A 25342-nucleotide genomic window follows, 5' to 3' on the forward strand; every position below is an offset into this window, starting at 1 on the left:
GTATGGAGTATAACCCGTGGAATTAAAAAAAGAGGGTACAGATATGTCGTGGGCAAAACTCGCTCAGGCGTTCGCCAAGCGCCGGCGTGGCGCGGGATCTGGCAGACGCCCATGGCGATTGCTGGCAAGGGTGGCGCAACTGGCGAATGGTGTTTCTTCACGCTCGGAGGTGAAAATATTTCTACAGTGCAACTACAGACTGAGAGATGGTAGCAGTGACCTCAGTCACCACTTCCCCGTAGCTTTCTCCTTGTCTTTGTGTATCCTAGCTTCCCCCGCCTCGCTGAGGAGTACAGCACACTTCCGAGTAAGTGTCCGTTTTGTACGTACAGTGGCCGTGTGGTGGTCTTGATCTTACATATGACGAGAGTGAGCGTTGCAGGTGAGCAAGTATTAGGCCAATTAGTGAGGACTCGCGATGTCTGTTTGTTGTTTGATCAATGGTGGGACTCGGAAAGCGGTTGAAAGGATACAGACATGTCATGCCACTACAAACAATTGGCATAGTCTCCCCCCAACTGTCGATATGGCGCACTCTGTTTGTTGTGGCACAGAGGGCTGAGACATGTAAGTAATCCAGCTTTTTCAACGAACCTTTACTATAGCTCCGTACTAAACATTGATGCTAGACTCCGTTCAAGAACCCGGGTACCCGTGACATACTGAAAAGCGCCGTTGTGAGTGCTTATCACAGAAAATACCAACTAGTCATATGAGACCTCCTGTCAATATGGAGTTCTTGCTACAGCATCCGCGAGACGCCAATCTCACAGACCTAGACGAGGCTGGACTCGTATACTCCTCATCCTACCGGAACGACCGACATGCATGCTCTCCGATCGATAAGAATTAATAGGCCGAAGCCGCAATAAATAAATCTTAAGCAAAGTGTGAGAATGAATGTCGTAGGCTCGTAAAACGCCATCAAAGGCCGACGAAGCGTCGAACGCTGGAGATGACACAATGTACCCTTGCCAAGTTTACAGGAAACACTCTCCGTTCTCCAGGCCAGTGGCGCTCTTGACCTTCATGCATTGACCACCGGAGCTGCCGACGCAGTAGTAGTACTTGCCGCCGGCGTTCTTGCAGTTGTGCCCGGACCTCATGCCCTTGGAATTGTCGGGATCACAGCTGCGGTATTTCGTCAATGTTAGATGGCTGCTAAGCAAGGATGCACATTAAGACTTACCTTCCCACAGCCGACGTTATCTTCACACCCCCGTTTTTGCAAGATCCAGCACGGGCAGCCAGCTGAGAGAAGGGAATAAACGCGATGTTCCAAATCGTCCCGCAGGGCTACTCACGATGTTGACCAATTCCCGAACGAGAGGATGGTTTTTGTGCTCCTCAAAGTCGCGAGCATACAGCTCGTCGTCGAAATGACGCGCAAACAATGCGTCGTCGTCCCAAGCATCTCTGGCGGAGAGCCCTTCGTCATCGCCACGTGCATAGAAGTCCGCGAGGGCGGTGGTCGCAAAGAGCGTGAGGAAAGCAACGAAGAGCTGGAAAGTACGCATAGCGGCCTCGAGTGGTGAAGTAAGATGGCAAGTTGAAAATGAAAGGATACCGAGTGCTGAGAGACCACAACGGCTCGAGTGCTTTATATCTGCAGAGGCCGCCAAGGAGGTCGGTTGCTCATCGGGTTGAGCTCATGTTTCACGATGCACATTTAGCGCGACATTGATTCCCGTGCGGGTCGCAGTGCAAGGACGGGAGATCGGAATGCGACATTGTCTCAGTCGGGTCGGTTAGTATTTAGCGCGCACCTGATGTAATTATGCTCCCGAAGTTATACTACTCACACCTCCTGCATAATGCCACCGGCCGCGGGTGCAAAGCCTTCAGAAAATCTTATGAGATGGTCGATCCGTTCGCGAACTATCCTCGACAAGAAGGAACATGTCAGTTGGCGTTACTTTAGGCCAGCGCTCCAAATGATCCCGTAAAGTCATCGAGGCTATGCGAGTGGGAAGATTCTCCCTTTTAAGTGTGTCGTGTGCGGTTTAGGTACCCGCAGCTCTACATGGAGCAAAGTAGTCAGTGTAACAACCGGCGTATCACGGTGATCTGCTTCAACCGACGCATCGAATGGCCGGTGTACATATGCTATACAGGTCTGGATGCGAGTCTGTTGGTCTTTATCCAGTACTTACAGCAAACGCTGCAGATTTTGATTGTTGACAGGAGCGACGGTACCGACTCCTTGATATCCACTTGGTAACGAGGAGCTCGGGAGTCGGCAATGTAAGCCGATGATGCTCCATGCAAAACAGATGCCCTTATAGACAGAATGTGTATTGCCCAGGCGAAGAGTGGAATACTCGCCGTGCAGAATGGCAGATGAGGACCTGGGGAGGCATCCTTTGCCAGGTTTCGTTCATATGCATCCTACAGTGAGGTACACGCAGACCTAGGGTGAGACTTTAATATGAATGCTGCCTCGCGCGTCAGATTGAGATGAGAAGTCGTGTGGTCGACAACCTGTAATGGGTGCACCATGGTAGGTGTAGCTACTAATTCCTGTATACATGAGCATGCGACAATGAAAGCTGGCCTGCAATTCTCCGTCGCGCAATGCGACTGTTAAGTGCATGGCGTAAATCGTCAGGCCCACAACGTGCGAGGAGGAGGCCTCAAGGGCTCGTCGAGCGCACCTTCGACGGCGACAGATGAGTGAGGACGCTGCTTGTACATGTGATTCCGATCATGAGTCGGACACCGGGTAGCAAAATAGAAAAATAGCATGACCGAGAACTTGGACTAAGTATATCGTGTGAAGCGACCAGCGTTTCGGTAACAGATCAATGCTTATATAATCTTATATGAGTAAGCGATGCTCATGGGAAACGCCCGTCATACTGACGTCTTACTTCCAATTTTGGGTTGTATCGCTGCTGTTGCATATAACGAAACTTCAGACCACGAACTATACAAGCTATTCTGCCGAATCTACGACACACCATACGCATTTCCTCAAATGGATCGTGTTCTTTCAATACTACAGCAGAAACTGGGCGACCACCCGGAGAGTAAGTCACTACAAGCAGCAGTCTCACACCTATCTCAGGTCAAGACAAGGGACTCGCGCACGATCACCTGGGATGTCGTGGAGCGTGATTTTAACTCACTCGTGGCCGAGGGACTTTGGGAGGAAGACGTCGAGGGCGAACAACCACTACAGGACATTCGGAAGATCCTCATGAACCAAACGAGAGATCAATCGCGTTCGTCGAGTGTAGCGAGGACCACAAGGTCCCCCATCCGTTCCCCCGATGGAACAGCACACGACAGCTTGGTAAGAAAATCGGATGTTTCGATTGTGATGCCGCCCCCGGTATCGACACCATTGCTTCCCGCCTCATCCGTGGACCCAACCATCTTGCCGGTCGAACTGGTCGAAGTCCTCAATCACACATTTTCTCTCCATCACCTAGCTACTGACCCAGAAAGTGTCCTTCCTCCCGGAAAATCACTCCTCTCGGTCATGCTCCGACCTCACGCTCAGGATCGACAACCTGGGGAACTCCCCAGCCTCAGAGATCGAGTCGAAGACCTGTTTCACAAGGCATTTTGGGATGAGGTGCATAACCACTGCATGCATCAGAAATGCATTTACACTAACACTGCCTATCCAGGCACTCGAGAAACTGTCGGACCCTACACCAGCCGTCCAGCTGCCTCGTCTCAAGCGACTATACGAGGATCTGCACACAGCACTACAGCCTCTTCTTCCTGTAAATCACCCATTACTCATCGTCCTGTCCTCTCCCCTATCGCCCACCTCCTCGCCTCTTCGCTCCGCTATCACTCACCTCCGAGAGACACTCACATGTCTACGAGAGCGATGCGCTCCCGCACGAGATGCACAAATAGAAACGTTAATCCGCCATATAGGCGACCTATCGTCCATCGCTCCAGGAGAGGACACGGCGAGGCTGGTCGTAGACACGATTCGATCCACCCTCCAGCTGTCCGAAGCGATGAAGGACGACCTATCCCAGTTCGTACTCGGCACAATGGATGAGAAGCAATTGCGAGCCGTGATTATTGTGCAGGCGCAGCAGCGGGAACGAGAGCTTGTACTTGAGCTATGGCGCCCGGAGCAAATACAAGAATCATGGGCGAAATGGCTTGTAGAGAATGCGAGCTCACAGACCATAGGTGAACACCCTGCTCGCCGCATGTGGGTATATCGGCTGGTACATGCACTGGGCCTGTTTACACCAGTATCGTGTCCTCTTCCCACCACGCCCATCCCCGCTTCTGCCGAGCCAACTGAGAAAGCACCGGTCTCCAACATGCTCCCGCCATCATTCTTCTTCGTCTGCCCCACCCTTCTATACCTGCAGAACTACCTTCAAGCACTCGTCATCGCCGCATCCCTCCGTTCCCTCGTGCGTCTGCCGTCCGTCCACGCAGCAAGCCTCGATTCAGCGGCAGGCGGCGACGACAGCGGCGACGGGCGCACGTTTATGTCACGTATCTGGACGCTCCTGAAGGCGGAGGTCGATATGGAGCCTGGCGCTGGTGATACCAAGCTCGTGAACCTTGCAGACGAGGTCGTACGCGTGCGCCGTCAGTTCGGCGGTGCAGACATAGATGTGGAAGAGGAGGCGCGACTGCGCGCCGCGGTCGATCGTACGCTACAGCCGCACGACCCGGTGTTCCGGCTACTGCAGGGGCGACTCATGCAGGCCGTGGCCGAGCGTGTGGCACGCCCGCTGGATGTGCCTTCACGCGCGGGCGGGGCGCGCTTGCCGGAGAGGCTACAGACGGGGCGGGAACATTCGGGCAAGCGGCCGAGGCTCTCAGCGGAAATGGGACCGATAGAGGACTCGGCGAAAGCCAACGAGCCGCCGCTGGCGGTGAAAGGGTTCGAGGATAACGTACTTGTGAAGGCGCTCCAGGAAGCCTTAGTAAAGCTGAGGTCCTGTGTGGGCTGGACGGAAGAGATCTGGCAAGACTTGATCGAAGACGGGAGCTTGCACATCCGCGCGGACCAATGAAGAACGGTGTTATCGAGCAGAAGAGTAATCTCGTTGTAATATATAGAACGCGTAGGCCTTTCACGCGTGCACTGCAGGGTGCCGTCCTTTTATCTGCAATAATAGAATTACATGCTATGGAGATGCATCATATGATGATTCTTGGGGCAGCATTACAAGGCGCCTACACGGTAGGCAAGCCCTCGTCTCCGGACGGACGGCCTGAAGCCATGGTCATAGTCAAGACCGAAGGCGCAAGGAATCCAGCCTTATCCTCACGAGGCATAGATTGCGACCCTGTCCCCTAGTGGGCTCCATTTGCGAAAAGTTTGCACGCACATGCTGGACGTGGTGAAAATATGAATCCTTCTAGAGAAATCATCGGTAAATTACCATGGTCAATGTGTTGTGCCAATCCTATCTGAGGGACGTTGCCGTGCGCAGGCATGTGTTTAGGCGACATGCACTACATCACCTCCCTGTAGTAACCATGTCCCAGGATGCGGGGAGGACGTGGACGAACCGTACAACTCACAATCACTGTGACAACAGGATTCTGTCTGACCGCACGCAGCAGAGGCCAAGAGCATCCCGCCTACCAAAGCAAGGAGCACCGCCGAGCCTAGCTGAGGGACTATGGACGGTAGGAAGCGGGAGCATGCCATACCTAGAACGCCACCGCCGCATCAAATGGCCACAGGGCACGCCGAACTGTCAGAAAGTGACTTTGATCCTGTGTGTATTGCAAGTATTATGCCAATGGAGTGTGTGTGTGTGTGGAATTAGCTGAATGTAATGATACTCATGTAGATGATAGCAGCAGTCTAAATTATCTTCTCGCATGGTCAGTGTCATTGCTGGATCTTGCCTTGTTTCCAGCCTCCGAAATCGTCATCCGCGTAGCCGCGCGCGCTGTCAGGCCGCGCGAGCGTCGCATCCGACGAGGTTGACTCGCGGCGCTCGTCGTCGTCGGCCTCGCCACCGATCATCCTCTCCTGCTCACCCTCCCCTCTTGAGCGCGCGCTGCCTGAACGGTGGCGCACGGGGCGTGGGCTGCGCGGGCGGTCGATGCCATCCTCGTCGTCGCTAGTATCACCGATCTGCCAAAGCTGCTCGGCGTCTTCCTCTCCCTCTTCGATGTCCCGCAGCGCTTCCTGCTCGTCGCTGTTGTCCGGACTCCCCTTGCGCGCAGCCCCGCGCCGGGCACGCGGCGTCAGCGCAACATGCCCAGATGCACCAGCAGTAGTCGGCTTCTTCTCTGGCTTCTTGTACGTCAGGAGCACGACACCGCAGATGAGGATGATCATCGCAACGAAGATCAGGAAGAGTGCCCATGGCTGATAGGCGTCGACTTCGTCATTGAATATCTGTATAGAGTGGGCAAAATAATTGAGAGGCAAATTTATTGTATCTTGCCTGAGACTTACTAGAGAATTGAGGAAACTGCGCGTATAAGATTGAGTGATCCGTCAACGACACGCAATGACACGATGCCCACTCACCCCGCGGCGGTATACACGCCATAGAACACTGGAACGACGAGCGTCGAATCATAGACCTTCAACCCACGATTCAAGCATATAATCTGCGACACCGCGGTGATGGCCAGGAGGATGAACGTGAAGATGGAGGATGCATGGCCGAACTGATTGCCAGTGTTCTCGTGAGACAAACTGCCAGAAATGAGCTTGACACTACGTTGTACATTAAGCTTAGCATTCAATTCGAGTTCGAGAAGACTCACGCGGCCTTGGCGAAAACCAAGCAACCACCGGCTAAACCTCCACCGCAGCATGCCCAACCTATACCCAACGTCCACGCTATGCGTTTGTCGTCTTGGGGCGCTGTCCAAAGCTCGAGCTTCTCCCTAATCCACATCATGGCGGTCTCCATGCCGGCAGCAATCCGCCTCAAAAAACCCTTGAACCCAGGCGGAAATGTTTCGCTGGCTTTACGCGTGCTCATGCCTGCGAAAGGCGCTGCATTCATGTCTGACCGAGCATTGAGCACCTGCTCGAGTAGAGCGGTGAAGATGTAAAGGTTGATGAGCGCGAACGCCATGAAGAAGAAGAACAGGAGCCAGTTGCTCCGAGTCCAGAGGTAGGTGAGATGCGCGGCATCAGTCTCGACTCCAAGGCCGCTGTTGATGGAGCCAAAGGCAACAATGCCGATGACGCCTATGATTACTATGATTGTGCCCTGCAATTGGCGAACTTCAACGGGCCCGCGAAGCAATGAGAGACAAGAGACGCACGTAAATGTCGTAATTGGTGACAGGACTATTGACGAGGAATCTTGCAAAGAGGAAGTTGAAGATGAGTGATGTAGACCCCAGAGGCGCAACATATTCTGGGATACATGTGAGGCGCAGGTTAACAATCATGGAGCGGCCGGAGACGTACCTGCTCGCATGTACTCCAGAGCAAGAGTACTGCCGATCACTTGAGACAGACTACTCGAGTGTCACGGACAGTATACGACATAAGTGCAACACGAAACTCACATATACAAGACCATCCCCAGTAGCCATAGCGGTCGTAGCCAGTCTCTCCGGCGCTGCTCTTTCGGGATGGCACTGGTTCGGACCTAACAGCGATCATGCATGGGTACAGCATCAGCCTTCTTACCATTGGGTCACTCACATGGTCGAGTTTCGTGAGGTTCAGTCCAGCTGCGTTGAGGATTGAAGCAAGCAGGATTATAGCGAGACCAATGATGAAGGCTACTACGGGGCTAGCATGGTGTGGGGACCCCGGCTCGTCGGTCGCAGCGACTGGGATAGCAGACGAGCTCGGGATCGCGATGGACGTCGTGCTGAGCGTGTAGGACGAGTTCATGGATGGCCGAGGGTGTCCGGCAAAGCGCAGAGCTGGCTGGAAAGAAGTAGACTCTGCTCACTATGCTGCGTGCCGTTTCCACTCTATGACAGTCCAAGACAGAATTGGCAATAATTAATTATGTTGACAAGCCGATTACCGATCGTGATATTCCTCGTGAATAAGGTGTTGAATTTACACGGCGCGTTCATCGTGCAGCTTTCGACGTTCGCGTCTAGGCCGCTGCTCTCACCTCTTGACCATGTCAGACAAAGATTACGACGAGCTTCACTCCGATCTTGACGAGGAAGTTGACGAGGATGCATTCCATATTGGTGCACGGCTTGATCCCCCGCAAGCACGACTGTATTCCACTCAAGAGTTACACAGTATGCCACTGTTGTCTGCCTTCAGTTCATTCGCGTCTCATGTCGCGTAGCTTTGATCCATGAAGGTGTTATTGACCTAAATCCCCCTTATCAACGAGGTGCGCTAATCGCATGACTGATATACCACACGTCCTGACGCGTTGCGTCCCGTGAAGATGTTGTGTGGACCGAGCCAAAGCAGATGAAGCTACTGGATTCCATATACCGCAATTTCTATGTCCCCCCTGTGGTATTCGCTGTATGGTATGAGGATGGAGAGGAGATACGAAGATGTGTGGATGGGAAGCAGCGGTTGACGTCTATTCAGAAGTTCTTCGACGGGCAGGTGTGTATTTCTGTCTCAGTGTCATTGTAGCAGAGCCCCGTGCGAGGTGTCTATGCTGCACGACTGGATCTAGTCACATCCTCTTGGTGCCGAGTCATGCATCAAAGACACCAGATACTTCGGTTGCAGGAGTGCGCATCATTCGCCTTTTGTCGTATAGTTGCTGACGCTCCAATGGCCGTATTTTTAGATTCCTTGTAAGTCGTCAATCAGCGCGCATGAATAATCGTGTTGACAGTCATGCTTTAGACAGAGACCCGGTAACAAAGAAGACCTACTGGTACTCTCGCGCCGAATCGCACAAAGCGAGCAGGCTCGAGGTACCTCCCGTCTGGAAAAATGATTTTGCTTCTAAACAGATAACCTGTGGTCAGTCACATTCGCCACCCGTTCCTCGCTTAGCATTGATCTTGACGACCAGTGGAATATCGGAACCTCCCCAGAGGCTTTGAGCGAGACATATTCCAGCGGGTACAACTCGGGATGCCCCTTACCGCTGCCGGTATGCGTCCTTTCATCACGTACATGCTAACGCGTCTGACATCACATTCATGACAGAAAAACTGCAAGCTATCGCGTCGCCATGGGCTGATTGGATCTCCCTCATGGACACCCGTTTCGTTAGCAGTGACAATGGCCTAACAACTATTATAGACGTGGATATGAAGCGCGGCCGAGATTTCCAGTCACTAGCGCAGCTCGTGTACTGCTGCGACAATTACCCCGAGCACAGCATCCCGACTGCACCAAAGATGGAGCAATGGGTTGCGCGTGCAGAGCATCCGCCGCATGCCTTCAAGACTGCGATAAACGATGTCCTGACGTCTTTCTGGCACATAGCGAGCGATCGCTCACTAAACGCTGCCTTCACCAAAATCCAAAAACGAGTCGCTCCGATCGAGTTTGTTTTCATCGGTATGTTTTCAGCGGATTTCCGATGTATCGAGCGATCTCAATGTACTCGCTCTACTCGTAGGTGTGGTCCTCTTCGTCACACGCGATTGTCTGGTCGAGTGGCGCGCCAATGAGATTCACAATATGCGAGTCTATGTCCGGAAAAAGTTCGCCGATGTGCGCTCGCGAGGTGATGTCATAAGGTATCTCTGGGGTTTCGTTGATTCCGTTGTCGAGCATTTGGAGGACCAAAACTCGTCTGGAAGAGGCGGAGATGGAAAGAAGAGGAAGGGAGATGGTTATGACACTTCTAAACAGGTCGGCAAGCGGACGAAGAGGGGCACGCGATGATTTTCGTCCCACTTCGTGAGTTTAGCACGCATACCTGTATTTGCATAACCTAGTGAATAGCTTGTCTCATGAACGGCATCTTAGCGTATAGTATCTTTAGTATGACAGTGTAGTCTATCCATTGTATTTTGCGCGTGCCGTATACCATATCCCTTCAGTGTTTGTGATGGTTCTAGTATATTTGAGCAGGAGCTTGTCGCGCTCCTTCGAGTCGACAACAATGTCAGCAAGAAATGGCACTATTTCGTCAGCTTTCCAGCGAGGTCGCGTGAGGAAGAGATCAGTGAAGCGAGCCGCGGGGTCGACAGGGAGCTGTGAAGACGGGAAATACGCAAGGGCGGTGACAGGTGGGTCTTTGAGGGTGTCAGTTTGTACAAGGTAGTTACCCTGTGTGTAGGTGAGCTACAGATGCCTGCATTTGATGGGAACAACGAGGCGTACCGCGAGCAGGTCAAGGGACACCGTAGATTCGAATGTGTCTCCGACAGTTGAACACCACTTAGCAAGGAGCTCACTCTGCGCGATTGGATCATCCTGGTCGATGTATCAAAATGAGATATAGGTTAAAATTATGGAGTGATTAACCTTGTAAGCCCTCAAGATGCCGAGGCCGACTTCTTTGACGGCAGCAGCTACGTTCACTTTCCACTTACCGTCTGCGACCTCACCGAACCAGGCCATCACCTGCCGACACACATCCCTACTCACGTCATGCCCATCAAGGGCTGAGCATAGTTCAGCAACCGACGCCGCTTCGTGCGAAAGCGACAGAGACACAAGGTTGGTGAGCAGAAGTTCGAGGATGGTCGTGAGGTAGGAAGGGGCGAGGCGTCGCAGGTAACCTGAGATCGGAAGGCATACATGAGACCATCTCGCATAGTGCTTGGACAAGGACAAAACACGTACCGCCGAGAATGAGTACTCGCCTGTCCCTGAGGCCCCGATCGAGCTCAATATCGCTGGCTTGCAGCGTTTCTCGCGCCTCGGCATATGTCACTTTTTGCCTTTTTGTCTGGTACAGCGCGTCGAGCTGTGAGAAGCAAAATATTTCAGAGGCATGCATGACGTACAGGTGCACTGTCTTCATCCTCGCTCATGCGACCATCCTCATCCTCATGTCCCTCATTGTACTCTGCATCCTTTAATAGTGCGTCTAGCCTCCGAAGGCGAGGCAGAGAAGGGGCGAGTTCCAGAATCTCCTTTAGTTGATCTCTGATGACAACCGCATCGGCATCTCCTTGAGACTTCGTCGAGGAATCGGGTGTCGCTACCAGCACGGAGTTCGACAAGACCACCGAGCGGATTGTATATGTCTTGTCGGCTGTACATAGCACCGCGTCTTCATCCGGGTTCCCTTTTATCACGAGGCTTTAGAAGTGGTTCGTGGGCCTGTGCCGTTGCCAAATGAACGCGTGACCGCTCACCTAGGACCTGCGGGGGAGTTCAACCCTTCCTCGACGATTTTGCACAGCTCCGGCGGTAGCTCGAGCAATCTGAACGCGGAGGTATCCGCAAGGGGAGTTGAGGAGAACTGTAGCGAGAACTCTGCCATTCTGGACTAGCGTCGAGAGTGCAGGAGTAGATCGCGTTCAGGGACGCGATTCGCGTCGCGCCACGATCGTGTTGCTGCACGTGAGGCGCGTTCGACTCGTTGCCACAAACGCAACCTTTAATTACAAGCGGTCTCGTAAACCGTGGCCGCGTCATTCTAAGTACGCATATATTATATACTTCAGAAAAATGAAAGTAGATGTCGCATTGACACGCTAGAGGACACCATAAATACACCGAGTGAGTCTTCCACGCACCACATTATCGCAAATCCATTACTAGTACACGATAGCTCACGGACAAGTCCATCGTCGACAGCACCACAGATACCCAAAACCCCATGGTAGATAGCTTAGCACAAAATATGCCTGCTTAGAAGTAGAGGCCAACCCAGCCGCTAGGCGAGTTGACCTCAAGGCTGTCGCTACCATCCTTGTCTCCGACCCAGGGGAGCCCTTCGCCCTCAGGGCGCACTGTGCCCTGCAGCCCCTTAGCAGAGTAGGACTTAGCCTTCAAGTTGACGGTGCCCTTGAACTCGGCCTCCTTATACGTGAGGTAGAGGTCCCCCTTCTTCGATGACCGGTGCACGCTAGAGATCGGGCGGTGAGGGTGGCCGGGGTGGCTCACGTAGAAGACGTCGCTGCGACCAGCACCGGTAGTGGTCTGCAGGCGCGCAGTAGCTGGAGGTTCAGCAGTGGAAGGTGCCGGATGGACGTGCACGTTCATGACTGCGTCGCCGCGCTGGGTGGTGAGCGTCGTCTTGTCGACGATCGCGACGTCGCCGACGAGCCAGCCACGGGTCATCTCGAACGTCAGAGAGCCAGCGTGGACGCCCTTGTGCGGTAGGAGCATGTTGTTCTCGTCGAGGCTGATCATCGAGACCGAGAGCGCGTCCAGGTCAAAATTGGACTCGGTGTCGAACTTGAGCTGCGAGGCGCCGCGGGTCTGCACGTCCAGCTTCTTCGCGGTGGGCGGGAGGTAGACCGTCATGTCGTACCGCATGCACTTTGACGCCCCGTACTTGGGGGTCGTGAGGTGCATCCTGCTGCTGGAGAGGCCCTGCTCGATGTCGTCCGCCGTCGGGTACCGCAGGGTAACGTGCTCCAAGAGAGAGGCGTCGTCTGTGCGGAGCGTTATGTCGTATTTGATCTCGGTCGAATCAGCATCGCCTTGGGCAACGACAACCGTTCCGACGGCAGCACCGGTAATGTCAAGGGTGTGATCAGCGCCATTCGTCCCGACAGGGACTGAGTAAGACATCTTCGAGTCCTGGTAGAGGTACGGGGCATTTTCGCAGCCGAGTGAGGTACTATACTTCGGCATGCCCTCAAGGCCAGTGGGCGAAGGCTACACATATGCTATGTTCAAGTCTGAGTGCGAGGTAAGTCAAAATAATACTGACAGTAACCATCCAGATGACGAGCTTGATTGCGTTCCAGCCGACAAGGAGCAAGCAGACAATGCCAAATGCCTTCCAGAAGAGACCGCATCTGTGAGAATTGGGATGAGATTAGCATATTCGTGCGTGGTCCGCAGGAGCTTCGCGCACCGCATGCCGCAGCACATGCAGCAATCGGTCTTCTTTCTCGTCGACCTTGTTGCAGGGATTTCTGTGTCGAGAGTAGCCATCCCTTCCTCGTCGATTGGGCTATGCAGAGCAACTGGTCCGAGACCGTCCTCTTCATTTGGTACGCGTCGGTCTACAAGAAAACAAATGGGCTCCTTGCCGATATAGCATAATGGCAGTACTCACATTCATCCAAGTGTTCTTTGAGTTTCAAGCCAGCCATTACGGCACCGACCATTCCGAAGAATTTGAGGCCCTGTGAAGGCGGGTTGTTTCGACGACCGACCATAGTGGATACAAGGAACGACGAAGGTAAGAGTCTGTGGACAAGAAAGGACCGACTGCGTCTCGACAGGCCGACAGCTGGGCGGTTTTGTGAAACAGCAGAGGGAAACACAAGACCGGAAAGGTTGATACCCAGCCCCGACTGTCAAGGCCGTATTTGTTGCAGCTCGAGAGCGCCAGGCACGACCGGGCGCGGGTTCGACAAATCACCATCAGGTATGTTGCCCGTTGGTCCAGGTCCGCGCGGCGCCGCGCCTTTCCCTCGGTGAGTCATTTGGCACGAATATGGGCGTTGTTGTTGATCAGTGCGGACCCGAGGATGAGAGCGTGACATCTGTTTTGTCGCTACAGTCTGTACGCGGCAGCTTCTTGTTTTCGCGCCCGGCGAGTGAACCTTTGAGGAACGGCTTTCTCGGACTCGTGCCCACATTTACCCACATCGATCGACATGAGGTCCCATCAAAGCATGCTTCGACTCTCGTTATGAACTGCTCCCACGCATTGTCGAATTTGCTTGAGGTCCTACCATTCAGGTTGGCTCGAATCTTTGATTCAAGGACCCCCTTCAACCTAGTGCACTCTTGTCCAAAGCATTCGGTTAATGCACGATTCTGAGGAAGAGGTCATCGGACTGATCGGTGATGTATGACGTCGACTGAACAAACGACCATCTACGGCCAATATTGGTCAGCGGGTCCAGGAAAACGCTGAGCTGGATCTCCATCCACTCACACATTGCCCGAACAGTTCCCTACTTATAACTTGAGATCGAGAGACCACGCCTTGTAACACTTACATTGAAGATGTCAGGCCTCGATAGCGTTCAGTACCCGTCCTCGAACCTCCAGGGTTCATATGGATGGACAGATACCCTCAAGGGTGTATACTACGGACCTGGCTCGCTTGCTACGGCTTTGCCAAAGTTACTTCAGACATTAGGGGGGACGAAGGCACTCGTCGTCACAGGGAGAAGCCTGCACGATAAGGTTCGTTCCTGCTACCCCACCCGCGACTTCCACTCAACGTGAGCATCTTTAGACCGATGTCGTGAAGAAGGTCGAGAATGTCTTGAAACAACACAACGCGTACGGCGGCACGTTCTACGAGATCGGACAGCACTCTCCCGTCTCTGGCATCCACAACGGCCTTAAGGCGTTCAAAGATGCCAGTGCCGACATTATTGTGTCAGTCGGTGGCGGCTCGCCTATCGACGCCTCGAAGGCGATCCTCTATTTCTACCAGCAAGAAAAGGGCGGGGATTATCTCCGGCAGATCGCGATCCCGACCACGTTGAGCGCGGCCGAATACACCGTGAGTGATTTGCACTACCAGTAATGAACGCGTGTATGGCTCAAACTATCGTGGCGCCGGCAGGTTGGTGCTGGGTACACGAACGAAGAGGGAAAGAAGGTAGCTGTGAGCTCGCCCCAATTGGCACCTGCAGGCATCATCCTTGATGCTGAGCTGACCCTTGCTACTCCTGATCGGCTTTGGTAGGCATCTTGAGAGCGACTCATGGTCAGGTTCTGACCCGCTCCCCTTAGGCTGTCCACCGGAATGCGTGCTGTCGATCACGCTGTTGGTGTGTACACGTTCACGTTGTCTCAACTACTCGATTGATCGTTTCTTCAGAGAATCTCTACAGGCCTCTCGTACCTCCGCCCATCAAATACCTCTGCTTCGCCGCGTTAGCAGATCTCTTCGAGTATCTACCCAAGTCCAAGGCCAGCCCGCAGGACATTAATGTTCGACAGAAACTTCAGATTGCTTCGTGGATGAGTCTATGGCCGCTCAAGCTTGAGAAGTACAGGTATGCGCATTTGCAAAGTTTGATTGGTAGTAATTCTGAATTTGTTGTATAGTGCTCTAGGTCTGTCCCACGCCTTGGGACACAAGCTGGGTGCAACGTACAGCATTCCACATGGCATCACATCCGTGAGTGTAATGTGCCCCCTTTTGCTCGATCTGCCGCGCTCAACCATCGAAATCCAGTGCCTTACCCTGGGGCCGACAGTAGCGTTGAAAGCGCAAGTCGCTTCCCAAGAAGACAAAGAATGGCTGTCCAAGGCTCTCTTCTACCTACGCGAGCAGAACACAGGCTCCCTAGAGGGCGATGTACTGAAGCTTTCTGGCTTGATCAACGGGTAGGCGCTTGTTTTATTACCGTTCATGCAGGTAACTTGACTGCTCCATTCCATCGTAGACTCGTCAAGGAGCTAGGACTTGAATCAAATCTGGAGGAGTACAAGGTGCCCCGCACCGATGTTCCGAAGATTGCTGAGCTTGCTGTGGGCAGCAAGGATGATCCGACATTCCCGGGGGTGGTGAAGCTGCTCGAGGGCCTGTACCCCAACTGAGGTGCTCTCGGTGCTTGGCTGACGTATCGGTGCCCTTCAGGCCAAATGAATGGAAATACTGCATGTATCATTGGATGTATAGTACATTGAGAAGTAGGGATCACGCCATTCAAAGAGGCGATATCGAGTGTGCCGCGCGCCGAGGAGACACCTCGCTGATCTGGCGACACCACCTGCCCGGCCTGCCGCGCCCCCTGCTCCCGCCCGAGCGATGTCTCCGTCGGTTCGAGATAAGTCCTCGAGCGAGGGCGGCGCTCCCTCTTCTCCTGCTGCCACGTCCTCCGCAGTGGCCCCGTCACCGTTGCATGACAGTTGCGGCGCCATAAGTACCGCGCTAGTCATCATTCTCGCGGCCGTGTGCTATGCTCGAACGCTCTGCTGTCTCTCATCTCGGCAACCTGCTGCCAAGGCCGGGCACCGTCAAGCTGTTTCAGGTCTCCCCGGGACTGGTGCGACGTGGACCTTGCCCCGCCCGGACGCGCACCCGGACATTCTTAACTGCTGGGTGTTCTCGGATACCGCCCCCCAGACCAACGGCTGTGCCTACCATGGACACCCTCACGGCCCGCCGTGCGCACTCGACCCAGCCTCAGGGGAAGGGGAAGGAGCCCGCCCCACGCGAGCACAGCACGCCCGGTCACTCGCACTCGCACTCGCACTCGCACTCACATTCGATATTCAGTTCCATGGGCCATACACACGGGCCAGATGAGGGGCACGGGCACGACGCAGAACAGATAGTAAAGGCGTTGCAGAGCGGAGGTACGTAGCCGTGTACGTCCTGCAGTTAGTGTTGTTGGCAGAAGTCTGCCACTCTGCCAGCATCGCCACATTCTTGATTGAATGTAAACCCCGCCTGAAATCTGCCATATTCTGCCAGGGGTGGCAATTGCCGTTCTGCCGACAGTTGGCCTCCAGGATTTCTGCCCACAACACTACCTGCAGTGCGCTCGCTGCGCGCACCGTCCGCTGACGCGCTCGCATGCAGGCTTCAGAGACCGCGGGACCAGGATCACGCTCCTCGGGCTGTTCGCGAACATTGGCCTGACGGCGTCGAAGGGCGCCGCGGGCTGGTACATGAACTCCGCGTCGCTGCTCGCGGACGCGGGGCACTCCCTCAGCGGTATGTCCGCGCCGCGCCCTGCTCTGTGCCGCCCGCGCCTGACCCCCGCCAGACCTGCTCGGCGACTTCGTCACGCTGACGTGCTGGAAGCTGTCGCGGCGGCCGCCCTCGGCGCGCTACCCGTACGGCTTCGGCAAGTTCGAGGTGCTGGGCACGACGACGGTGTCGCTGCTGCTCACGGCCGGCGCGCTGGGCATCGGCGTCCACTCGTGGGCGCTGCTCATGGAGGCGCTCTCGCAGTCGGCCGCGGCGCTGCCGTCGGGCGTGGTGCACGACGTGCTCGAGACGGTGACGGCCGCGGCGCATAGCGTGCCCGTGGTCGTCTCTGAACATGCGCATGCCCACGCACACGCGCACGCGCTCGACCCGAACGCGGCGTGGTTCGCGGCGGTGAGTGTCATAGGGAAGGAGTGGCTGTACCGGGTGACGAAGCGCGTTGCGGACGAGGAGCGCAGCCCGGTGCTGTTCGCGAATGCGATACACCACCGGAGCGACGCGTACTCGAGCCTCGTTGCGCTGCTGGCCATCCTGGGCACGTGGTGGTTCCCCCACCTGCCACTCGATCCCATTGGAGGTGAGATATGACGACCGCTGCGCGACGTCGACGCTGACAGCGACTGTTCTAGGCATCATCGTCTCGATACTCATCATCAAGCAGGGCTGGGGTATTTTGGCTGGTGCGCTGCACCAGCTGACAGATGGAAGTGTGTCGCCTCGGACGAGAGCGATCCTCGCGAAAGCTCTGGATCCACTACTCCCTTCATCAGACTCTGCGGCCGCACGTTCACATACGCCTTCCCGTGCGCAGGTCGAGAATCATACCGAGAACCTGCGTGCGATCCGCGACCTGCGCGCAATGCGTGCTGGCGCGCTGATGTTCGTTGATCTCATTGCCGAGGTGCCGCGGACACTGAGCATCGAAGAGGCGAGCGATCTGGAGGGCAAGATTTCGCGGGCTTTGAAGGGTGCGAGGAAGGAGGTGGCAGAGGTGCGGGTAAAGTTCCGCCCGGTAGACGAGGAGATCGTGCACCGGCATGAGGACCATGATCAGGACCACCACTAAACTGTATGACTGTTGTAATGATATTCCCCTGGATTTTGAGCTTGCATGCTAAAGTTTGCTGCAGGAACCTCCGGCCCCGGCGCCGCTTCCAAATCCTGAACCTTCGGGCACCGCGCGCGCGATTGGCGGCCCGCGCTGTGCGATGTCCGCAGCGTCGACTGTGCGTGGGACGTCGTGCCCATGACGCTGCGGTACCCGAACCCAGCGCACAGTGGGGAGACATACGGCGTGCGGCCCGCGCCGGGGCACCGTTGGTGGTATGTGCATGGGATGTGGACAGACGTGTTTGTGCTGATCAAGCGGTCAGCAGGGCTTCCGCTTCCCGTCGCATTGCGCACGCGCGCATGTTGACGCGCTCAGCTCATGCGGTGCACTGCCGTTTCGACTCGCAGGATGACGGGTAGATGGCAGTCTGCGCTTCACGCTACGCCCGACGACGTTCCGGGATGCGTCTCGTCTCACGCCGCGCTGGCTCTCACTGGTGCCCACTCGCTCTCTTGTCTGGTCCCTCGCACATGCAGCCATGCTCACGCTGTGTTGTGGCTGGCTCCCGCGCACTGTGGACGCTCACGCGTCCCATTCTTGCTCTTGCGTTGCGATCGCGCGCTCTCGAAGCTTCCTTCCGCCGTGAACGCTGCGTCTGCCGACTGCGCCACCGAGGTGTGGCTCGCGAGCGCACCTTGCAGGTTGTGCGACCAGGCCCGGTCACGCATGTGTGCAAACAGCAGGTATGCAGTGCATCCGCTATTGCTAAATGACATGCGGACGCTCACATGCCTCTCGCGCAGTGGTTATGCTAACGCGGACACTGCGTTCACCCCACTCCGCCAGCTAGCGGTGCGGACGTTCGCGCCTTATCAAGACCTCTGCCGGCCTGCAAACCGGTCATCTGCTCACATTGTTGCTGCAGTCGCGCACACATGTCCAAATCATTGTTTCCTTATGTCAAGGTCTCGTACTCCACTGCCCCGAGCTCGCGCAACTGCACCATCTTCCTGAACCCACCTTCCGCACACGACTCGGCCGCAGAGCGCGCCTGCATCCCGTAAGCGCGCCGACATGCCTTCCGGCTACTTGCTTGCGCACGCATCAGCACAGCTGACGAAATATGGTGCAGGTGCGCCGTACCTCTACAAGACCCGCGGCTACGTAGTGTTCTGTTCCAACCCAGACACGCCGTAAGCACACCAACGGCTAGAGCAACAGCGACCTGCAAGCACACTCACCATTGTGGCTCCAGCGTCGGCCAACATATCTGCAACACACATAAAGGTCAGTACAGACAATGGTCATGGGTTCCGTAGGCAAACGCGAGCTGAACCACCAAGACAGATAACAATAAGATTCATGACCGGGAGACGACGGACACCCACTGTCATATCCGGCTCTCCTTATATCCCTCTCGCTACCCCCTTCCTGCGTTGCAAACCCACGCACGGACGCTCCTTCCCCACGTCACGGCACCCAGCCCCATCGTGTATGTCATGCCACCGCTTGCGTTGCCTCCCGCAACACCCGAGCTACGCGCACCTCTGCCGGGGCGCTCGCACGGGCTTCACGCGTTGCCGCAACACCGTCCGCCACCGCACCAGACATGCATCCCTGCATGGGGAATCTGCCGACAGCAGGACGCACGCCCATCTCCGTGTCCGCATCTTGTCCTGCATTTTGTATGCGCAACGCGGGCAGTTGTCCGCCTGGCAACCCACGCAGAGGGCCGGTGCCGCGCCCGGGAGATCTTCAATGCGCAGGCCGAGAATTGTGCATCCACTAACGGGATGTTGTGCCTGCCCGTCGTTAGCGTGTGATTGCCATTGCAAGTGTCAGCAAACGATCCCGCCCCCTGGTCTTGGCCACTGCACGTCTGGGCGTCCACATGCGGCCCTGTCCCGAGTGACACTACAGCGTGACGTGGTCTGCTTGGTAGATACACAGTCTGCATGTCGCACCATTTGTGCTGTCTGCCCTGCGGGGGCGGGGGCGAGCTTACAAGCTTGCCCGAATTCTATGATCCCGGTCAACATAGGCATGCGGCCTCCGCTGAGGAAGTACGAAATATGCCCCTGCGCTGCAAGTATACACGCAAGCAAGCGAACAAGATCGTGCATGGCTATCAGCGGCAGCAGGAGTTGAAACGCAAACTGGAATGCAAAGCCCGTGTCCATACATCTCCACCAGGCGCTCGTCAGAGCTTCTCGTGCATTGCGACAGCGTATCCCAGCGTGAATAATCCACTGATGGCAAAACACGTGCGGTGTGCACGCACAATGCGGCGCACGGCCGGGGTCGCTCTCAGGAGGAAAAGACTCACTGCCCAATGTCCTGCACATTTCCTGCATGCGCGCGCGCACAGCGGGGAGGTGCCAATGTATGCACCATCCACATCTACCAGCCAAAGAGCCTCCTGCTTGTCGTCCACTGCAACTCGGGCATGAAATCATGTAGCACCACTCCTAGTACAGCACCTTGTAGTCACAACACATTAGTCAGTCTAATGTAAACTTCCTGCTTGGCGGTTGCAAACGGATCTCCGACTCCGTCGCATAGCTATGGAAGCAATTCCGATATTGCGATGGGCATCATTTGTGTATCACATCTTCACCCGGAAATGATCTTGATATCAGAATGATGGCGGGAACACGTACTTCCCACGCCATTTGCTTACCATCAATTATAGTCTGGCCGCAGCTCTGACCGACCGCTCATATATATGTGTGCATTATGTCATTTGTTTCCGACTTTCCTGCGGCTTGCATTACTTTTCCCCTCCCGATTCCTCACTCGTCTTGAATTCCATCCTGTTCTCTTCCATTCTGTTATTTCATTCCCAACCATGTCTGTCACTATGTCTATGCAGGATATCATGCCGTCTCCAGTGAGATCCTGACTGGCCTCTGCGAGGTCACCGACTATCGACTGTGCTATGCATGACCGGGGTCCTTCCAAGCTGACAACCCTGATGCCGTCAGATCCATCGCACGCAGATTGCAGACGGGATGTAGATCGCATTGGGTACATGATTGCGACCAACCGGGGAACAGCAGTCAGTGACCGCTGCAGCGTCCACATTGGTGACGGCGCGTTCAATATGTCGGCGGGACATTGGTGGGACCGCCACAGGCTTCTGCGTGAGTCTGTCACTTTGCTGCAGTATTTGCATTGTTCATAGCACTCACAGGAAGTTGTATCCGGTCACGAATTGAAGGTGGCGCAAATGCTCTGACGACGGCGTACGCGTACCTGGGTGTGCAAAGTGCCCGGCTTCCTGTTTGCGAATGGCGCAAAGGCCCTTGGCAGAGAGATGATGGTCGCGCCGTCACGCTGGAGTGCATGGTGAGTTCATCACATCTTTTTTTGCCATCTGCAGCACTGACAGTCACTGTTTAAGACAACTACGGCTCTAAATTCACGCCGCATAACCTTTCCGCTTGGCCCGCTGTCGTCACTGTGCGCTTCCTCTCCTCGGTCAAACACTCGGCACCATACCTTAAGCCCCGGCGCGCGCTGTGTTTGCAGACGTCAAAGCGGCCAACAGCGACGAGGATGCATCGCGGGTGTCAGATGGCGCGACACTGAAAGACAACCGGCGTGGTCGGTGCGCGGTCGCGGATTGCGGGAATGAACCGACGCGCTCGATCTGCAGCCGTTGGTTGACGGGGTGCGCGGCACATACAGCGGCAGGCGGAGACATGTGCGACATTCCCTGCGGCAACATGGTGCCACTCGCTGTCCGGCGCACTGACGACTGGCCACGCGTTGAAGGCGGTCACTGGGCGGTGTGTGGCCAGAGCGGACGGCACGCAGCGCGTCGACCGTATGGCGTTTGGCGAGGTGAGCTGGAATTCTGCATGGTGCGGCAGAATGATGACTAAGTTTCATTTAGCTTACCCTGGCCGGCCATCAAGACGATGGACCGGGCGCGCTCGCCGGACGTTAGCCGGGAGTACCATCGAGAGGCGCAGAAGACGCGGGTCGTTAGAGTGACCGGAGGCGCTGGTCGTCAGCACAACGGTTGGACGCAAGAGCGTCGGGCGGCGTGGCTACGCTTTCCACCGGATCGGACGCGGGCTGGGTGGAGGGTGTTATATTGCAACGGTAAGCTCATGGTTACCTTGTTGTGGTTGTATTGATCGTCGAGCAGCGGTCTTGCAGGCGGCGGCGGCGACGAATGACGTGTCGCGTGGACGACCGACGTGCGGTAACCGGCGCGCGCGAACCAGCACGGGTCGCTGTGTGCGTCAGGCATGAGCGCGATGCAAGATGGAGCGGGCGCCGTCGGGAGCGCAGCGTCCATGCGATCATCGCGCGGAGACGGATCGAGGCGGCTAGCTGAGCGGGCGCGGCGTGCGGGCGTCCGGCACGGCGATTTTGAGACGCGGGCAGTGTGAAAAGAGCCATAGTAAGTGCAAGCTTAGCCTTTTGTGGTTGTACTGACCGTGGGGCGGTTGTTTTGAAGGCGTAGGCGGCAGCGAAGAACGAAGCGTCGCGTGGACTGCCGACGTGCGGTAACCGACGCGCGCGAAGCAACACGGCGCGCGCGAAGCAACACGGCTCGCTGTGTGCGTCAGGCGTGAGCGGGATACGAGACGGAGCGGGCGCTGTTGAGAGCGCGACGTACGAGGGATCGCAGCGCGGGGATGGTTCAAGGCAGCTGGCTGACCGGGCACGGCGTGCAGGCGTCCGGACGTGGTGGCGTGCAGAGTGCTGACCGCGTTTGCACGCGCGGGGGCAGACGCGCTCAGCGGCAGCGGGCGGCGTTGCGCTCCCGGTCAGCATTCGTCGCGGCGGTCGACACCCTTACCCCGACGCGCGATGCTGGACTCGGCCATGTCGCGCAGAGCGGGAACCGCGCGTGCTTGTACGCGATGTGCTGGCTGACCGAGCACGGCGTGCGGGCGTCCGGACGTGGTGGAGAGTGGTTGCGTGCGGAGTGCTAACCGCATTTGCCGGCGCGGGAGCGAGCGCGCGCAGCAGCAATGTGCAGCGCTGTGTTCCCGGTCAGCATTTGTCGTGGCGGTCTACACTCTTACCTCGACGCGCGACGCCGGACTCGGTCACGCCGCGCAGGCCAGGAACTGCGCGTGCATCTGCGCGATACACCAGCGACTTGATGCGAAGTGTGCTGACCGGGCTGAAGAGACGGATCCGTGCACGAGAGACCGGCGCGCGCAAGACGGCGTCTGCTGGTGGCGGGACGACGGCGGGCGAGGAGAGACCGACGGGCAGGGCAGCGGGGAACACGGCAGCGGCATTCATACCGCGTTGCGTTGCCGCTTGATCGACCGGTCTTGCTGCGTTTGCAGACCCTGAAGCGTCCAGGAGCGACGAAGACGAGCTCCGGTGAGCGTGCTTGCAGCGCCAGCGTCAGACTGCGAGACGGGACCTGCGAAGATCAGGCGCACCGGAGGAGAGAGCGCGCGAGGGAGAGGGCCGTTGTTCGCGCAATTGCGAGGAGCCGCCCTGACTGAATGAACCAAAGCGAGAGGGAGAGGGCTGTTCCTCGGAAACGAGAGGGTCACTGAATGAACCAAAAGAAGAGGGAGAGGCAACTCGCGATCTTGCGACGGTCACAGCGGCCGCGGGACTTGGCCGTTCGACGACGTGCGACGCGCTACCTCGATCGCTCGGTTGCCCACAATGGAAGCGCAGAAGACGCGGACTGATCGGTGCCCTTCACATGTATCATAGTACATAGCCATCACGCCATTCAAAGTGGCGAGCGCCCCCTGCTCCCGCCCGAGCGATGTCTCCGTCGATTCGAGCGAGGGCGGCGCTCCCTCTTCTCCTGCTGCCCGTGCGCCATAAGTACCGCGCTAGTCATCATTCTCGCGGCCGTGTGCTATGCTCGAACGCTCTGCTGTCTCCCATCTCGGCATCCTGCTGCCAAGGCCGCGCACCGTCAAGCTGTTTCAGGTCTCCCCGGGACTGGTGCGACGTGGACCTTGCCCCGCCCGGACGCGCACCCGGACATTCTTAACTGCTGGGTGTTCTCGGATACCGCCCCCCAGACCAACGGCTGTGCCTACCATGGACACCCTCACGGCCCGCCGTGCGCACTCGACCCAGCCTCAGGGGAAGGGGAAGAAGCCCGCCTCACACGACCACGACCACGAACGCAGTGACCACAGCACGCCCGGTCACTCGCATTCACATTCACATTCGATATTCAGTTCCATGGGCCATACACATGGGCCAGATGAGGGGCACGGGCACGACGCAGAGCAGATAGTAGAGGCGTTGCAGAGCGGAGGTACGTAGCCGTGTACGTCTTGCAGTTAGTGTTGTTGGCAGAAGTCTGCCACTCTGCCAGCATCGCCACATTCTTGATTGAATGTAAACCCCGCCTGAAATCTGCCATATTCTGCCAGGGGTGGCAATTGCCGTTCTGCCGGCAGTTGGCCTCCAGGATTTCTGCCCACAACACTACCTGCAGTGCGCTCGCTGCGCGCACCGTCCGCTGACGCGCTCGCATCCCCCGCATGCAGGCTTCAGAGACCGGGGGACCAGGATCACGCTCCTCGGGCTGTTCGCGAACATCGGCCTGACGGTGTCGAAGGGCGCCGCGGGCTGGTACATGAACTCCGCGTCGCTGCTCGCGGACGCGGGGCACTCCCTCAGCGGTATGTCCGCGCCGCGCCCTGCTCCGTGCCTCCGTGCCTGACCCCCGCCAGACCTGCTCGGCGACTTCGTGACGCTGACGTGCTGGAAGCTGTCGCGGCGGCCGCCCTCGGCGCGCTACCCGTACGGCTTCGGCAAGTTCGAGGTGCTGGGCACGACGACGGTGTCGCTGCTGCTCACGGCCGGCGCGCTGGGCATCGGCGTCCACTCGTGGGCGCTGCTCATGGAGGCGCTCTCGCAGTCGGCCGCGGCGCTGCCGTCGGGCGTGGTGCACAGCGTGCTCGAGACGGTGACGGCCGCGGCACACAGCGTGCCCGTGGTCGTCTCTGAACATGCGCATGCCCACGCACACGCGCACGCGCTCGACCCGAACGCGGCGTGGTTCGCGGCGGTGAGTGTCATAGGGAAGGAGTGGCTGTACCGGGTGACGAAGCGCGTTGCGGACGAGGAGCGCAGCCCGGTACTCTTTGCGAATGCGATACACCACCGGAGCGACGCGTACTCGAGCCTCGTTGCGCTGCTGGCCATCCTGGGCACGTGGTGGTTCCCCCACCTGCCACTCGATCCCATTGGAGGTGAGATATTACGACCGCTGCGCGACGTCGACGCTGACAGCGGCTGTTCTAGGCATCATCGTCTCGATACTCATCATCAAGCAGGGCTGGGGTATTTTGGCTGGTGCGCTGCACCAGCTGACAGATGGAAGCGTGTCGCCTCGGACGAGAGCGATCCTCGCGAAAGCTCTGGATCCACTACTCCCTTCATCAGACTCTGCGGCCGCACGTTCACATACGCCTTCCCGTGCGCAGGTCGAGAATCATACCGAGAACCTGCGTGCGATCCGCGACCTGCGCGCAATGCGTGCTGGCGCGCTGATGTTCGTTGATCTCATTGCCGAGGTGCCGCGGACACTGAGCATCGAAGAGGCGAGCGATCTGGAGGGCAAGATTTCGCGGGCTTTGAAGGGTGCGAGGAAGGAGGTGGCGGAGGTGCGGGTAAAGTTCCGCCCGGTAGACGA

The 25342-nt window shown here is 56.8% G+C and overlaps 12 protein-coding genes across 12 annotated transcripts in view; 6 read left to right on the forward strand and 6 right to left on the reverse strand.

The window, feature by feature from the left end:
• Positions 1–854: 854 nt before the first annotated feature.
• On the reverse strand, positions 855–1519 carry POSPLADRAFT_1166588 (hypothetical protein; the record flags this gene model as incomplete). The annotated part of the gene is made up of 3 exons (XM_024487928.1): positions 855–1131; positions 1190–1251; positions 1305–1519. Coding segments are annotated over 3 exons (428 nt in total), but the record flags the coding sequence as incomplete, so codon positions are not given.
• Positions 1520–3484: 1965 nt separating this feature from the next.
• On the forward strand, positions 3485–5006 carry POSPLADRAFT_1130797 (hypothetical protein; the record flags this gene model as incomplete). Its single annotated transcript, XM_024483991.1, has 2 exons — positions 3485–3580; positions 3636–5006. 2 exons carry the CDS (start codon positions 3485–3487, stop codon positions 5004–5006), a joined length of 1467 nt encoding a protein of 488 aa, XP_024343386.1.
• An 830-nt stretch (positions 5007–5836) lies between these two features.
• On the reverse strand, positions 5837–7822 carry POSPLADRAFT_1031556 (hypothetical protein; the record flags this gene model as incomplete). Its single annotated transcript, XM_024476802.1, has 8 exons — positions 5837–6352; positions 6413–6428; positions 6488–6679; positions 6730–7184; positions 7240–7334; positions 7388–7416; positions 7489–7571; positions 7628–7822. 8 exons carry the CDS (start codon positions 7820–7822, stop codon positions 5837–5839), a joined length of 1581 nt encoding a protein of 526 aa, XP_024343387.1.
• A 237-nt stretch (positions 7823–8059) lies between these two features.
• On the forward strand, positions 8060–9922 carry POSPLADRAFT_1038667 (hypothetical protein). The gene is made up of 8 exons (XM_024477422.1): positions 8060–8190; positions 8241–8288; positions 8346–8515; positions 8706–8712; positions 8765–8884; positions 8937–9017; positions 9074–9430; positions 9492–9922. Exons 1-8 carry the CDS (start codon positions 8064–8066, stop codon positions 9758–9760), a joined length of 1179 nt encoding a protein of 392 aa, XP_024343388.1. The 5' UTR covers positions 8060–8063; the 3' UTR covers positions 9761–9922.
• On the reverse strand, positions 9875–11312 carry POSPLADRAFT_1132338 (hypothetical protein; the record flags this gene model as incomplete). Its single annotated transcript, XM_024484200.1, has 6 exons — positions 9875–10147; positions 10202–10294; positions 10346–10602; positions 10667–10756; positions 10827–11128; positions 11185–11312. 6 exons carry the CDS (start codon positions 11310–11312, stop codon positions 9875–9877), a joined length of 1143 nt encoding a protein of 380 aa, XP_024343389.1.
• A 185-nt stretch (positions 11313–11497) lies between these two features.
• Positions 11498–13276, reverse strand: POSPLADRAFT_1038669 (hypothetical protein). The gene is made up of 4 exons (XM_024477423.1): positions 13065–13276; positions 12861–13011; positions 12714–12801; positions 11498–12658 (listed from the first exon to the last, which is right to left on the reverse strand). The coding sequence occupies exons 1-4, from the start codon at positions 13165–13167 to the stop codon at positions 11684–11686; spliced, it is 1317 nt and encodes a 438-aa protein (XP_024343390.1). The 5' UTR covers positions 13168–13276; the 3' UTR covers positions 11498–11683.
• Positions 13277–13909: 633 nt separating this feature from the next.
• On the forward strand, positions 13910–15646 carry POSPLADRAFT_1178051 (hypothetical protein). Its single transcript, XM_024488564.1, has 8 exons — positions 13910–14149; positions 14202–14474; positions 14538–14656; positions 14708–14745; positions 14796–14973; positions 15026–15098; positions 15156–15307; positions 15367–15646. The coding sequence occupies exons 1-8, from the start codon at positions 13967–13969 to the stop codon at positions 15518–15520; spliced, it is 1170 nt and encodes a 389-aa protein (XP_024343391.1). The 5' UTR covers positions 13910–13966; the 3' UTR covers positions 15521–15646.
• Positions 15647–16068: 422 nt separating this feature from the next.
• Positions 16069–17706, forward strand: POSPLADRAFT_1053230 (hypothetical protein; the record flags this gene model as incomplete). The annotated part of the gene is made up of 4 exons (XM_024480363.1): positions 16069–16282; positions 16509–16643; positions 16696–17217; positions 17270–17706. 4 exons carry the CDS (start codon positions 16069–16071, stop codon positions 17704–17706), a joined length of 1308 nt encoding a protein of 435 aa, XP_024343392.1.
• A 108-nt stretch (positions 17707–17814) lies between these two features.
• POSPLADRAFT_1126005 (hypothetical protein) lies at positions 17815–18006 on the forward strand (the record flags this gene model as incomplete). The annotated part of the gene is made up of 1 exon (XM_024483559.1): positions 17815–18006. A coding segment is annotated over one exon (192 nt), but the record flags the coding sequence as incomplete, so codon positions are not given.
• Positions 18007–21813: 3807 nt separating this feature from the next.
• On the reverse strand, positions 21814–22482 carry POSPLADRAFT_1053231 (hypothetical protein; the record flags this gene model as incomplete). The annotated part of the gene is made up of 1 exon (XM_024480364.1): positions 21814–22482. The coding sequence occupies one exon, from the start codon at positions 22480–22482 to the stop codon at positions 21814–21816; it is 669 nt and encodes a 222-aa protein (XP_024343394.1).
• A 157-nt stretch (positions 22483–22639) lies between these two features.
• On the reverse strand, positions 22640–22962 carry POSPLADRAFT_1053232 (hypothetical protein; the record flags this gene model as incomplete). The annotated part of the gene is made up of 2 exons (XM_024480365.1): positions 22640–22692; positions 22737–22962. The coding sequence occupies 2 exons, from the start codon at positions 22960–22962 to the stop codon at positions 22640–22642; spliced, it is 279 nt and encodes a 92-aa protein (XP_024343395.1).
• Positions 22963–23733: 771 nt separating this feature from the next.
• POSPLADRAFT_1131786 (hypothetical protein) overlaps positions 23734–25342 on the forward strand; it is a gene marked incomplete at both ends in the record, with an annotated part of 4015 nt that continues 2406 nt past the window's right edge. The window contains 2 exons of the mRNA XM_024484132.1: positions 23734–23956; positions 24192–24326. Of these exons, the coding sequence (XP_024343396.1) occupies positions 23734–23956; positions 24192–24326 (358 nt within the window). The remainder of the gene's footprint in view (positions 23957–24191; positions 24327–25342) is intronic.

The sequence above is a fragment of the Postia placenta genome, assembly GCF_002117355.1.
Source record: "Postia placenta MAD-698-R-SB12 unplaced genomic scaffold POSPLAscaffold_2, whole genome shotgun sequence".
NCBI lineage: Eukaryota > Fungi > Basidiomycota > Agaricomycetes > Polyporales > Adustoporiaceae > Rhodonia > Rhodonia placenta.